We start from the raw sequence: 15211 nt of genomic DNA, 5'->3' as shown, positions 1-15211 counted from the left end.
TTGTTTTGGCTTGCACACCTGTTCATCAACTAAGCCTCCAGCGCATCTGGTATCATGATGGTGCTCTTCATTTTTGGGGTGTTAAAGAGTTGGAAACATGCTGCTACATTTTCGAATAGGTGATGGAAGACAGAGACCGGAAAAACAGGGGTTTGTCTCCTAACATTATTGAACCATCAACGCATCCAGCATCCAAAGCTAGCATGGAACATTGAATCCTCCTCTCAGCTATCTCGGCCAAACTGAAAGGAGACAGGTGTCAAGGAGCAAGAAAGAATCATTCTACGAGGAGGATATAATTAGATCTTTAGTTTAATTAGGACTCTTTAAAATTCCAGTTTAGCACTTGTTGTATTTAATGAGTCAGTTAAATAGCAGATAAGGGTAATTAGTAGCAGTCATCGAGCTCCCCTCATGCTGGAGGAGGAAGCTCAAAGTAGTTAAGGAGATGTTTCTATATATAGAGAAAATTTTGATGTAATGAGGGTTGGATGTTTTGGAGAAAACAGAGTTTATCTTGGCTTGTGTAAAAACTTATTTCAGTAATACAAATGACTGCTTTTTCTTCTCAGGATTCACACAGTGTTTCAAATGCTCAAGATATATGTGGTTTTGTTTTATCTTTTATGTTTTACAGCTGTATAGATACACAATCACTCAGAATTCACATTGTTGCTCTGACTTCCTGTGTGTATTTGTAAGTTGAGGTTTCTATGAGAGGTATTTTGAGTGTTTAAACATTACATGCCCTGACTTCTATGAATGAGTAGTTTCATAGTTTGCTGAAGTGATGATTAACTCCATGAGCCCAATGGAAGTGTTTGTAATGTCTGTCCAGCCAACATATGTGTTAAATTTACTTTGAAAGAGTTAGCCATCTCATCAATAATTAAAATCAATAACCTTTTGAGAGAGCCCTCTCAGGCTAAGGAGGCTAAGCCTTAGTCAAAAGTCTGGTTTGAAATAGTTACACAGAGTCTTGCTGATTAGCAGCCTTTCAGTGCTTGATTTTGTGATAACAAGGGGAATGCATTTCTTGAATGAAACGATCAGCACACTCATTGAGGAATTTCAGATATATCACCAACAGAGCACACCCTACCATCCACAAGAAAATGGGACCGTCGAGGCCTTCAACAAAATTTTGGAAAACATGTTGACTAAGGTCTGTAATGCATGATGCAATGACTGGGACTTGCGCATCCCAGTTGTGTTATGGGCATACCGAAAGACATGCAAGAAGCTGACAGGCCAAACACCATTTCACTTAGTTTATGGAAATGAGGCCGTTATGCCTATGGAATATATTGATCCTAGTATGTGGATTATGGAAATCATTGGTGTGGCAGGCTGTGGGGCATTGGAAGAGAGGCTCGAAAAACTCAAAGGATTAGAGGAAGAACAATTTTTGGCTAGATTCTGTCAGCAGGTAAAGAAACAGCGTGAGAAAGGGTGGCACGATCGCCATATCAAGGTGCACACCTTCAAGGAGAACAATCTAGTATTGGTTTATGACAGTAAGTTCAAAAAATTCCTAGGTAAACTCCGCATGGACTGGTTGGGACCCTATGCCGTCAAACAAGTTACCGATGAGGGCGCGGTTCAGCTGGCTAAACTCAATGGAGACCCCTTTCGCCAGCTGGAAGAGTGAATGACAGTCGCCTAAAGGTCTACACAGGTGGGCTGATCACCTAACTGGCCATTCAAAAGATAGTCTCACCGCTCCACCCAGTTGAAAGAGAGTGTGGGACAATAAATTAGTCTGGGGGACAGATGCGCGAGTACTATGGTGCGCGTACATTTCACCGAACATAAGGACCGTAATTGCGCAAAAGGGATAATGTAGACGCGCTAATAAAAGGAATGATGACTGTTGATATCACTATTCATGACATGATGTCTACATTATGGTAAAAGGGAATGGGTGGTGGACAATTACGAGAAACAGTACGAACCAGTTATGGAACGAGCTGCCACAGGTTTTACATGAGCAGGTTACACGAACTGAAACAGGTGGCAACTAGTGCATTTGAAATTCACATGGCTTATAAATCACCGAAGGGACTCTCCTGCATGACCTACGCTTTGGCAACATAGATGGAACTGTTCATTACCTCTACACAAGACATGCACCCGAAGGTAGTAAGTTGACCGATGGAAAGGTAGTGCTCTCTAAGGAGTATGGGGGTGACCACTGCAGGCATCCCGCAGACTGCAACCTCACCAGCAGGAGATGTATCAAAAAAGAGGGAACACAAAGCAAAATTGGTCTAGAGGTTGTTGCCTTGCCTAGGGGCAAGCCGGCATACTACAACAGAACAACGAAAGGATGGACAGACGGAGACCACGGGTAGATATGCAGTTAATAAGTCGTCTTTGATGTCCCTTGAGGATTGGGATCTTGCGAACAGCAGCTAGGGTCTTGAAAAATTGCAACACGACCTGTAGCAGACGGTGCGAACAGAAGATACGAAGGTCAGAAGTGGTTGCGGTGGTACCAGGAGATACCGTATGTGGCTCCCCCACTTGTGCTAAAATACTATAAGGGGGGTGTCCTCTGTTAACCAAGTAGAGAAGAATGAGCATCATCTGTTGCGAAACATGGTAGATACACTGAAATAGGAGCTAGACGAAGCGTTGTAGGAGACAATGGAGGAACAACAGGACGACAAGTGACACTCAAAGGGAGGTGAACCGAGAAGCCAGGAAGGAGCATCTAGCTGCGTCGGCGAGTGACTCAGGATGAGTCATGATGATAGTTCTGGGGGACTGTGGGGTAGAAGAGGTCCTGCGTAAGGGTTTTGGGGCAAAAAGCCTGAAAAAATGGATTAAATGATTGTAAAAACCCTGCTGAAAGCATAGAGAACGAATTATAATAGGTTGATTCAAAGGGTATTCCACCTGAAAAAAATGTGAGGAAATATAGATAGAGTCGGCCTACGTAGGATTGTAGGCCAAGGAAGGGTATAAATAGAGTGTGGCTCTAAGGGGGAAAGGTAGTTCTTGGAAGGATCAAATGTAATGGGTACTTGAAGAAGATAGATTGAAATCATCTGTAAGTCTAAGTCGAGGGATAAGGGTAGTAGGTAGAGGCTTTGCAGCTGTGTGCACAAAGGCCTAGAAAGTCTGCATCTGTGTGCGCGGACCCCTGCAGCTGAGTGCGCAGGGCGGATCTGGATGTATTAAAGATAAAGTGGAAATAAAGATAAGTTTCTTCTGAAATTATGTGTTTCTTATGAGCTATCATAATATCTGTTTAATTTAATCTACTTATGGTTTAAATGAATGTAAATCTGGGTTCATTTTAATGTGTGAATTAGTTGTGTTGGTTTAATGTTTTCTTAAAGACCTTGGTAATTGGTAAATACTTCACCTAATAGAAAAGCGCACTAATAAGAAAGATATAACCAAGCTAGATCTGTGTGAAGACCGAGCAACGCGGAGCTGTAAACCAGTGCGCGAAATCTCCAAACCACATCTAGACATCCCTAAGGTGTGGAAAAATGGTTCCAGCACCCTCCCATGCTACCTCGAGTGAGACCTCAGTCTGCGCTTCGAGGGCTATTGCTGAAAGTGCCGGTAGATACGGGATTTGTTGGGCTAAATAACTCTTTGGAACCTGGGTCAGGCCCATATAAGCCAACAGCTCCAACTGGGGATAGTGTATTTCTAGCAAGGTGCTGAGGAACTATAGACTAGTAGTATTTCCTTCCATTAGGAAGGAGTTATTCTTAAACAAAAATATATTACGTGAAAATGACTTTTTTGAAAATAAACTAAAAATTCAAATACAAATCTCAACATACACACCAGATATTTACAATGAGCAAGAGATAGATATCTCTAATTCTGAAAATAAAATTTTAGAAACTAACCATTTACAGTCAGTTCCAGCATTTCACCATCCATATTTTCAAGCATGTAGGTGTTGCTTCTCGTTTCTTCTACAATCTTGAAATGGCCAAACCATAGTGGATAAAACTTCCCATGTTTTCCTTTGTCTTCTCACCTGACATCCCATCTGACAACTAAATCTCCTTGTTGAAGAGGTCTGTCCTTAGCCTTCTTGTCAAAAAGAGATTTCATCCTTTGTTGGTAGTTTGACAGTTTGGTCCCCACCTTCTCTCTGTTCTCGTGAATCTCCACCCACTGATTCATTATTCTAGTCAAGGTGCTTGGTCCTTCCTCAGCTTCTTGTAGAAACTTAGCTACTAGCATTGCTAATTGGATATGGAAGACAACAACCTTTCCATATACTAGCTCAAAGGGTGATTTCCCAATGGATCTTTTGGGTTTGACACAGTTAGCCCACAGACAAAACTTTAGTTGAGAGTCCTAGTTCCTTTGATTTTCAATGATGGTCTTCTTTAGAACTCTCACCACATTTTTGTTAGAAGACTCAACCAAGACATTCTCTTGAGGGTAGTATGTAGTGGAGTGTCCAATAATGATGTTGAATTTGTGGAAGAAGTTGGTGAACTTAATAGATTTGAAGAACTATGCATTATTAGTGATGATTTTGGAAGGACACCCGAAAAGGGATAGTATGTTCTCCTCCATGAATTTTATCACCACTCAATCAGTAGCATTCTTGGCAGGGATAGACTCTACCCACTTGGTGAAATAGTCATTGCCTATTAAAATCCATTTGTGTTGGCTAATAGAAGGTGGGTTTATTTGTCCAATGAAATCCAATCCCCACCGCCTAAAAGGCTCCTCTGCGTACATAGGAATCAGAGGGAGAGGAGCATACTTTTGCCTTTCAGCAAATAGTTGGCATTTTTGGCATAAACTGACCTAAGGATAAACATATCCAAATAGCATGGGCCAATAAAATCCTACTTTGATGATTTTTTGTGTTGTTGACTTCCAACTGTAGTGTCCTCCACAGACTCCCCCATGGAAATCTTTAATCACTTCATGGGTTTCTTCATCAACCAAACATAGCAGTAATACCCCCACAGGGTCCTTCCAGTAGAGTATTCCATTAGATATAATGTATTTTTGTGCCTGCAATCTCAAACTCCGATATTTAGATTTATCCAATCCCAAAGGGAATCTTAGGAATAAGAGGTAATGAACAATGTTCTTATAGTCAGACGATCGTTCATATTTGGAATAGATCTTCTCCTCAACCATTTTTATTCTGCTTTGTTCATCCTATGGCTTGCCCTCCTCTGTGATCAGGCTTATCCCTAGAGCCTGGCAGTTGAATTTAGATAAAATCTTGGCCAACCCCTAGCCTTTGATGAGATTGGTAGGCTTTATTTCTAACTCATATTCCTGTATTTTAACTATCCATTTTTCCATATTTCCTTCACTGTCTCCCCACACCAGAATGTCCATGACTACAGTCATTGGGACAAATTCTTGTGATTCTTGATTGCAGCACATACATGCAGAATGATTTTAGCGCCTTGACCAGTGCATAGGCCTATTTCTCCAATATGTTATACTTTAGCTCAACATCCCTTAGGACCTGACTCAGAAAGGAAATTGGTTGCTTATAGCCTTGTTTATTTTTTTGTCACAGTACAACATCAATGGTATGTGGAGAGGTGAAAGAAAATATGTAGGAAATCATTGAATAACCAGGGCTAACCAACACTGGAGTCTCAGCTAAAGCTTCTTTGATCCTAGTGAAAGATTCATGTGGGACAGAGCTCCACTTAACTTCATTCTCATTCTTGAGCATGTATGTGATACCTTTAACTATCTTAGTATAGTTGGGCATGAATTTCCTTAAGAAATTTATCCTCGCCAAAAAGGCTTGGACTTCTTTTTTGTTTCTGGGAAATGGAATAAGGCTAATGGATTCGACTCATTCTAGATCAATCTTTACTCCTTTCTGGGCCATTATGTGTCCAAGTAGCTTTCCCTCACTCAGGGAAAATATAGATTTCTTCGGATTCAAAGAGAGGCAATACCTTATGCACTTCTCGAAAGTGATCTTTAAATGGAGGATGTGCTCTTCATTAGTATTAGAGAACACTGTGATGTCTTTTAAGTAGACTACGCTAAATTTATCTTGCTTGCTCACGAAAGCCATGTCCATATGTTATAGACATTTTTGGGCACTGCAACCCCAATCATATATGTCCATAAACCAAAGGCTCCTAAGTCTCTAAAAGTATTGTTTCATGCCCTAAAGGAACAAGGTCAACTGATTACATCATCTCCCAGAAGTTCTCCACAGAAAACTGCTCAGAACGGGTCAAAACTGGACCATACAGGTTGCTTAGTGCTAAGGGTATGATGCATCTCACCTACCCAGTGTAAAAGGTGCGATTCATACTGGGAAGCCCTTTTGTAGGATGTGATGGGCGAGAATGGACAAATGGCAGAGACAGTTTGCAAGGTGGATGATCATGGAATCTTCCAGAATCTTCTCCTGTGACACTTGCCTCTCTGAATTCGCCCAGGGATGAGTAAGAGATCATCAATCTCCAAGTATAATCAAGAACTATCAGAGAGAAGACACTAATCAAAATCCCAGAAGTTTACTCACCTCCCTGCAATCATCTATATATGGATCCCTCATCCCAGAGATCCAGAGGCTGGAATTTTGTATCAAGTGCTATTGGTTTCTTGGTGAAATATCATATTGTTGGGTGATCTAAGCTTTTCATGAGGTGAAGAAGGGCTTTCATGCTGGGAGGATGACGCTGGGTGAGATCAATGGGTTGTAATCCTCTCTTCTAATCTTTATATTAATAAATCTATTCAATTTTTCCTCCACATTCTTATATGTCTTATAATATATGCATTTTTGTGGTCAATATATATCTGGTCCTATATTGCTTATGATTGTACATCTCTGCACTTTGAAGGTATTATGCTGCTTTGACTTTACAGGTACTCTTTGAAGCGGAGTGGTCAAGGGAGAAGCGGCAAAGACCTGTCGGTGAGGAGAAGGAACAAGCAAAGAACCAAGTGAAAGATCGAGGTTGGTATTCTTTGATCCTCTCCTATCTACTTCTCATAAAGGAAAAATAAAGTAACTTTAATATATTTGTTTCTAAGATAGCTACCCATCCTAGTGGGACTAGCAGCTCTGCATAGACACTAGATTTCACGATAACAAAATGGTGACTCCACTGGGGAGCGAATAGCTTGTTTGCTGGTCTATACTTGTTTTCTTTATAAACTTACAGACTGAGCCTGAAGTTAAGCCAGCTAGCCTTTGAACTACATTTTCCATGCAAGTGAAAAGTAGATCAATGTTGCTTCAGTCTATCTCCAAGTTTTGTTTATAAACTGAACAATCGATTTGCAAAAATCCTAATTGCCCTAGTGGTGGCTCTAGTAACCTCATTGGATCAGCCCTTGTGATTTCTATTTACTGATTATCGTTAGCTCAGCGCAAAATCCCTGAACTAAGCTGCAAACTATGACCAAGAACCAAGTTGAAGTCTCATCCCTGGACCATCGCACCTTCTCCTCTTGGGAATTTGGATGCACCGCACCTCCCATGTGTAGTAGGTGTGCTGCATCGCACTTTCCCTGTGTTGCAAGTGCGCTGATAAAATAATACCTCTTTTGCTTCCAGATTTTAGTTTCTTTGTTCACTCTCTTCAGCTTTATTTAGGAGTTTTGCTGTCTGTGATTAGTATACCACTATGGAAACTCCCTTTGCATAATTCTGCCTCCATAGCACAAAGAGTTGTGAATGCTTTTATGTATTGTGTGCCATTTACAGTTCTCTTTTGCAAAAAGTAGCGTAATCAAACTGTCGTCTTTTGATTTGGAAGTGTCGCAAGTGTCATTTTTAGTCAAAGAAAATAATCCTATTGTTCTTGATGTTCGATTATACAGTTACTCTTGTATTTGATTTGAATTAGTAGTTTTTCAAGTGTCGAAAGCAGTTTTCAATTCAAAATCGTAAAGTGTCGTCATTATCTTCCTTTCGTTTTTGAAGAGAAATTTGTTAGTATTGTCGCTTTGAAAAGAAATTTCAAATTTGTACTCAGCATTCTTTAGGTCATTCACGCATTAAGAAAGCGAAAAGCAAATACATGCATGTGCATTTGCATTTAGACTACTTGTTGGTTTGATTTAGGACAGTGCATCTAGTGTGCGCTCTCTGCTCTATGTTGAAAGAATATCATCTCTCTTTCTTTAGTAGCTATGATTTTCATTGCAAAAAGAATATTAAACGATTGTTTATCATCTTAGATTGCATTTTAGGAATTGCATATCTACATCACGTGGTGAACCTGAAAGGAAAATTTCTTAAGAAATATCAACTGTAAAATAAATTCAATGAATATAAAAACGCTTTGGAACCTAAAGCACAACATTTAGAAGTCTAAGCTAGAGACATATTCTGACGTCGTAAAGCCTGGTAAATATCGCTTTCATCGTAGGTTGGGTGATTCCTCCTCTTTGAGACGACAAGTGCCAGTACGGACTTGTGCTCCCACGTACTATCGAGTATATATAGGGAGAACACAATAGGCTATATCCTTTATCCATAGGAAGCCGTGTCTACCGCCCTATCAATTGCAATGCACTGAACACAACATTCGGGAAGATTGACTGTCGTACCGTAAAAATTATTTTGTATTTTTGTGATTGGTTTGGTAATCCCTCTATCTAGATTTCCAGAGTAGTCTCTTTCATTCCTTTTTAGACTCCCTAAAGGAAAAGGTCCATCTGAGCACTTGTCACTTCAGGCTCATTAAAAATCGAAGGTGACTAGAGTCATCTTTTGTTTTTTCTCGACTCTTGAAAATTGAAAAAGCAAGTTGTGTCAAAGCATCTAAAATTTATTTTAATTGGAATAACGTCACTATTCCCTCGTTGCTCTTAGTTTGAGAAAATGGAGTCCACCAACCAAGGATTTCCGCTTGGAGGAAATCCTAGTCCTTTCTTCTCTTCAGGAGATGTTGGTGCACCTCATATGGCCACATTGTCACTTCCAGGATTGACGATTGGCTTGCCAATATGGCTCTTCTCGACCTTCATCGTTCAGAATACCGTGATTCCTGAACAATCAATTCAACAACTAGATTGTACTAGAGTTACCCTTCAACCTTATACTTCATACGTTTCTCCTCTCCTCCTTCCTCTTCAGTTGATGAAGCTGGTAAAGAAAAAAATCAAGTAACTAAGAAGGAGAAGAAGGGGAAGGAGAAGAAGGAAAAGAAGAAGAAGGAGCCAAAGGCAAAAAGGGGTAACCATGCATAATCTAGCGAAAATCCACCCTTGGCACCATCCAGACCTAAATCTATATGTGTCATTTGCAAAGGGGACCACTATTATCGAGATTGTCCCTGTATCCCCTAGATCTTAAGGGACTGGTCTCCTTGTTTGCACAATCTGGTGTCATCTGTTGAAAAGTGTGCAACAAGAAATGCTTGTTGAGAGTGCAACAAGATGATGGAGCTTAGTGAAAAGAGTCGCCTTCACTAAGTGGGCCCGCAGGCTATTTTTGGCGCAAGTCTATTTTTAGACTATGTCTATTTTTAGACATATGGATCATGTCTATGGATGATTGATCAAGTTGGGAAAAATAGATGGACTTCTATTTTTGATGAAAGTGTGAGTGATCACAGTGTGAGTGATTACAGTGTGAGTGATCACAGTGTGAGTGATCAAAGTCAAAAATAGAAAAGTCAAATATTATTATCTCACAATAATATTTGGACTATAAACTTAATCTTATTCTCTTGGAGCACTTCAGTTTGAGCTACGGAAGTGGCACATGCAGCTGTCAGAAGGAAATTCGTTTTTCTTATGAGTCAGTTGAGTTGTTGCATGCATGACTTCAGTTAGAACTCAAGTGAGTTGAGTTTAGTGGACTGGAGGTACAGTTGATGGAGTTGTGTTCAGTTTAGCTTTGTTAAACTGGTTGTATTTAGTCTAACTGATCAATAGACTAAAGATGAGTTGGGTGAATTAGTTATTAATTAATTCACAAGTTATTAACTCATAATGCAACTATAGAATACATCAGTTAACTCAGTTGCATGTCAGTGCATGTTCAGTTCAGCAGGGACAGGTGTTAGAGGATCAGATTACTATCAGTTGTGACTATAGCTGTGCATGATGATTTGCACAATCAAAGGATTGAGTATGCCAATGAGTTTGCTCACGTATCTTCATGATATTATAGCTGTTGCTCACGTCCAACATAGTGTGGGTGACTATTTTGCAGTGTAAAATCGAGTTTGGGAAGCAATTCTCATCAGTTCTTGAGCAGGTTTGAGCAGTGGAGGCAGGCAAGCAGCGGGAGAGATTTGGAGATCAAATCTGAGCTGTATTGTGTGTAACAGGTGGAGATACTTGTGAGAAGTATTATGCTTTGTATTGTTACATGATTCAATCAATATAATATACAGATAGTGTGGGGTTTTTAGCGAGATGCTTTCCCCGGGATACATACTGTGTTTATGAGTTTGATTGATGCTTCTATGTGTGCCTGTGAATGTTTCTGCTTCTGTAAATTGATGATCAACGTAGAGGAGATTATGTATTATACATGTTCCGCTTATAATTGTATGATCAGGATAATCTCTGTGAATATGTGTCATATTATTCAAAATTTCTACATGGTATCAGAGCTAGATAATTGTAGAAAAAGTTTCTACATGGTATCAGAGCTAGATAAGTGTAGAAAAAGTTTCTACATGGTATCGGAGCTGCTTGATTTGTAGAAGAGATTTTTACAGGATATCAAGCGAGGATTGATTATCAGATCTATTATTCAAGAAGTGTTTACATTTTATTTCTTTAGGAAGAGTCTGTAATCGGGCCAGGTAGCCTCTGGATTCATCCTTCTTTTGGAAGGTGAGATATCCGGTGAATGCCCATACAGTCGATCTCTGTACAAGAAATAATTTGTTCTCACGAATTCTAGATCGGAAGCGGTTGAGTTTTGAGCTGGTGGAATTCGGATTTAATTCCAAAGAAAGAGATAAACTCAGAAACATTCAGTGTGAGAATGGAGACAGTATGCCCCAGTATCTCACGAGGTTCACTCAGTGTCGAGATGAGCTGGGAAGTGTGGGGGTTACTGTCGATGATGAGGATGGTGAGTCTAGTACTCCTTGACCTTCCTAAGAGTTGGCATAGCTACCAGGACTCGGTGAATGGAAGGGAGAAATTGCCAGGATGGGAGAGACTTTGGTCGGATCTTGTGCAGGAGGAGATGAGGCGGAGCACCAGAGATGGTTCTTCATCCATGCAGGATGAGGAGAACTGTGCCTTAGCGAGTAAGGCGAAGAAGGGGAAGGGGAAGGTTTCTCTTTCCGAATCCAGTTCTTCCAATGATGGGAAGAAGGTTGACAAGGCGAAGGTGAGATGCTTTCGTTGTCCTGAGTTGGGTCATTATGCTACTAATTGCCCAAAGAAGAAGTCCAAGAAGGGATCCGGGGAAGGATCTGAAGGTGAGGCAGCCTCACTTGCTTCACAGTTTGAGTTGGACTTCACACTCTTCGCATGCATGGTTTCATCCATGATGGGAAGTGGTTGGTTTCTTGACAGTGGAGCTTCTTTCCACATGATCGGTGACAAAAGTTTGTTCAGTACTTTGGAGGAGAAAGATCTCCAGATACTCATAGGGATGGGTAATGATGAGAAGTATAGTGTCTCAGGTGTAGGCACGGTTATTTTTCAGAGGGAGCATGGAGCTCGCCTTACCTTGACCGATGTCAAGTATGTACCAGGACTGAAGAGAAACTTGGTGTCGATCGCGATGTTGGAAGACAGAGGCTATGATGTAGTCTTCAGTAAGGGAAAGGTTTTCCTTAGACACATCATCACCAGACAGGTGAAGAAGATTGGTTCACGGGTCAAGAACCTGTATGCTCTTGAGGTTCAAGATGCATGCAAAGCCTTGAACAGCAAGGCAACTGATGGAGACTTGGTGGTTGAGAGGGAGCGTATATTACCGCTCAACATGCAGAGCCAAAAGAAGTCTCAGACGATTGTGGAGGAGCCACGATTGGTGCAGCAGCTTCAGGAGGTTGTGGAGGAGCCACAACAGGGGAAGCTGAAAGGAGATCGAGTAGAGACATCTACTCATCCAGAGACCTCCAGTAGGGGGAAACTTCGAGCCAGGTGGGCTGAGGGATCGTATGCAGCCATACCTCCAGGTAGGAGGTGGGGTGATGTGGATTGATTGTCCCAAGGAGGAGGGGCAGGATCCTTGAGGTACCCAACCTCTTGGATGAGACCTTGCTACAGGAGCCCCGATGTGTAGTAGCAGGAACTGACTGATTGGGTAGAGACAGATGCGGATGGAGCGGCAGAGAGAGCGACAGTGCAGGGAATCCCAGGACAGCGCATAGCTAGCAGGCTGTAGCAATGCGAGAGGCACAAGTGTTTTGCACAGTGCTAGGTGGCACAGAGAGGTGTGCAATGGTGCGAGATGCATGGAGATGTTGCAGTAGCGCAGATGTCAGAGAGGGAGCACTTGTTAGCAGCAGGTAGAGCTTCAGCATCAGAGGATGTTTCTATCCCAACAGGGAGGTCAGTTGGGAGGTGCAGTGCGGATGCAACGCTGGGAGATAGAACCAGCAGCAGCACGGATGCAGTCAGAGATCAAAGTGACAGAGGCTAGAGCAGTCAGATACTGAAGAGCACAGAGATGCAGAGTTTCAATTGACAGAGGCAATAGCAGTCAGAGACTTTGATGACAGAGCAAGTGGACCGGCCAAATGTGTTGCATGGAGAACATTCCAGAGTTACAGGATCGGGTTTGAGAGGAAGCCTTTCTTGTTGAGAGGGAGTGTTGAAAAGTGTGCAACAAGAAATGCTTGTTGAGAGTGCAACAAGATGATGGAGCTTAGTGAAAAGAGTCGCCTTCACTAAGTGGGCCCGCAGGCTATTTTTGGCGCAAGTCTATTTTTAGACTATGTCTATTTTTAGACATATGGATCATGTCTATGGATGATTGATCAAGTTGGGAAAAATAGATGGACTTCTATTTTTGATGAAAGTGTGAGTGATCACAGTGTGAGTGATTACAGTGTGAGTGATCACAGTGTGAGTGATCAAAGTCAAAAATAGAAAAGTCAAATATTATTATCTCACAATAATATTTGGACTATAAACTTAATCTTATTCTCTTGGAGCACTTCAGTTTGAGCTACGGAAGTGGCACATGCAGCTGTCAGAAGGAAATTCATTTTTCTTATGAGTCAGTTGAGTTGTTGCATGCATGACTTCAGTTAGAACTCAAGTGAGTTGAGTTTAGTGGACTGGAGGTACAGTTGATGGAGTTGTGTTCAGTTTAGCTTTGTTAAACTGGTTGTATTTAGTCTAACTGATCAATAGACTAAAAATGAGTTGGGTGAATTAGTTATTAATTAATTCACAAGTTATTAACTCATAATGCAACTATAGAATACATCAGTTAACTCAGTTGCATGTCAGTGCATGTTCAGTTCAGCAGGGACAGGTGTTAGAGGATCAGATTACTATCAGTTGTGACTATAGCTGTGCATGATGATTTGCACAATCAAAGGATTGAGTATGCCAATGAGTTTTCTCACGTATCTTCATGATATTATAGCTGTTGCTCACGTCCAACATAGTGTGGGTGACTATTTTGCAGTGTAAAATCGAGTTTGGGAAGCAATTCTCATCAGTTCTCGAGCAGGTTTGAGCAGTGGAGGCAGGCAAGCAGCGAGAGAGATTTGGAGATCAAATCTGAGCTGTATTGTGTGTAACAGGTGGAGATACTTGTGAGAAGTATTATGCTTTGTATTGTTACATGATTCAATCAATATAATATACAGATAGTGTGGGGTTTTTAGCGAGATGCTTTCCCCGGGATACATACTGTGTTTATGAGTTTGATTGATGCTTCTATGTGTGCATGTGAATGTTTCTGCTTCTGTAAATTGATGATCAACGTAGAGGAGATTATGTATTATACATGTTCCGCTTATAATTGTATGATCAGGATAATCTCTGTGAATATGTGTCATATTATTCAAAATTTCTACATCATCAACCTCTGACGATCATGTTGAAAGAACATCATCAACTAGTGAAAATGAAGTCTCTAGATAGAAAGGAAGATGTAAATTTCCTTGCAAACTGTGTGAAGGCAGTCATGTCATCCACCGTTGTCCCTTCATAAATGAAGCTAAAAGAGTCTTGGATAACCGCCGCACCTCACCGTTGTGGCTTCCTCCTGGATACAAGAAACTCTTGCTGAGTCCATCGCTAGTTGAAAATCTGACCGACAGAACTTTGTGGTTGGTCGAAGCATCTATCATTGAAGATAAACCCGCTGAATCCATACCAGACGAAAGTCAAAAGGTTGAGGTGGCAGTTGACCTAGTCTTTTCTTCGGAAGGTCCATCTTCAGATGATATAATCATCGAAGAGAATGAGAATGACACCATTCAAATTTTTTTCGTAAACACAGACTTTAATGAACATGGGGGCAATCTACCCATTCCTTTACCGCAGGAAGGAAGTTCGTCAGAGTCATACCCGACCGTTTATTCAGTCCCGCCTCCGAGCAACCTAGTCATTTCCTTCGATTGGAATCTACTAGGCAGACCCCGTTTACCGGCTAGTGTACCATTCTGAATCATTGTTCAAACCTATAGAATGGTCATGGTCGGTACCATCATAGATGAGGGGGATTCTGTGAGTATCCTTTCCTCAACGGCTTGGAAAGTTCTTGGTTCACCATCGTTTCTGCCTGAGATGTAGAATCTAACAGGCTTTGATAAAGGAACCAGTCGACCATTAGGGATCCTTCCGAATGTGCCTATTAATTTGAGAAGGAAAATCATATATATGAATGTAATGGTAGTCCAAGGGCCTTTAGATTATAATCTACTCCTTGGGCGTGACTATATTTATTGCATGGGAGCCATTGTCTCCTCACTCTTTCGAGTAATGTGTTTTCCCCATGAAGGCAGAGTGGTCCAGCTCATAGACCAACTTTTGTTCCCCAGCTCACACATAGCTAATAGTCAAATTCCATCCCTAAATGGTCTTTTCATGCAAGGAATGTCTCATCAATCTCTAGTCCATCCACCTGAAGAACGCGATTAATTTGGTGGCCATGACTGAGACCCAGGGGGCATGCACCCTGGTTTGCTTCGGCAAAAAAACTTTAGGTATAGGGTAGGTTTCCGCAAAGGATATATGACTAGTCCGACAGCCATCCATCTAGGAAAATGGGATTAGACCGAAATAAGATTCCCTCGTCAAGGTTAGGTGATTGGAGCCTTTGTCCAAA

General features: G+C 41.2%; 1 protein-coding gene across 1 annotated transcript; it reads left to right on the top strand.

Annotated features, from left to right (window-relative positions):
- The first annotated feature begins 1291 nt into the window (after window positions 1-1291).
- Window positions 1292-1651, top strand: LOC149188732 (uncharacterized). The gene has a single exon (XM_089410048.1). The coding sequence runs from the start codon at window positions 1292-1294 to the stop codon at window positions 1649-1651; it is 360 nt and encodes a 119-aa protein (XP_089266174.1).
- Window positions 1652-15211: the final 13560 nt, after the last annotated feature.

The sequence above is a fragment of the Pinus tabuliformis genome, chromosome 3_1, assembly GCF_031772625.1.
Source record: "Pinus tabuliformis cultivar Carrire ecotype Pingquan chromosome 3_1, CPIR1, whole genome shotgun sequence".
Lineage (NCBI taxonomy): Eukaryota > Viridiplantae > Streptophyta > Pinopsida > Pinales > Pinaceae > Pinus > Pinus tabuliformis.
This window is presented reverse-complemented; position numbering and strand designations above follow the sequence as displayed.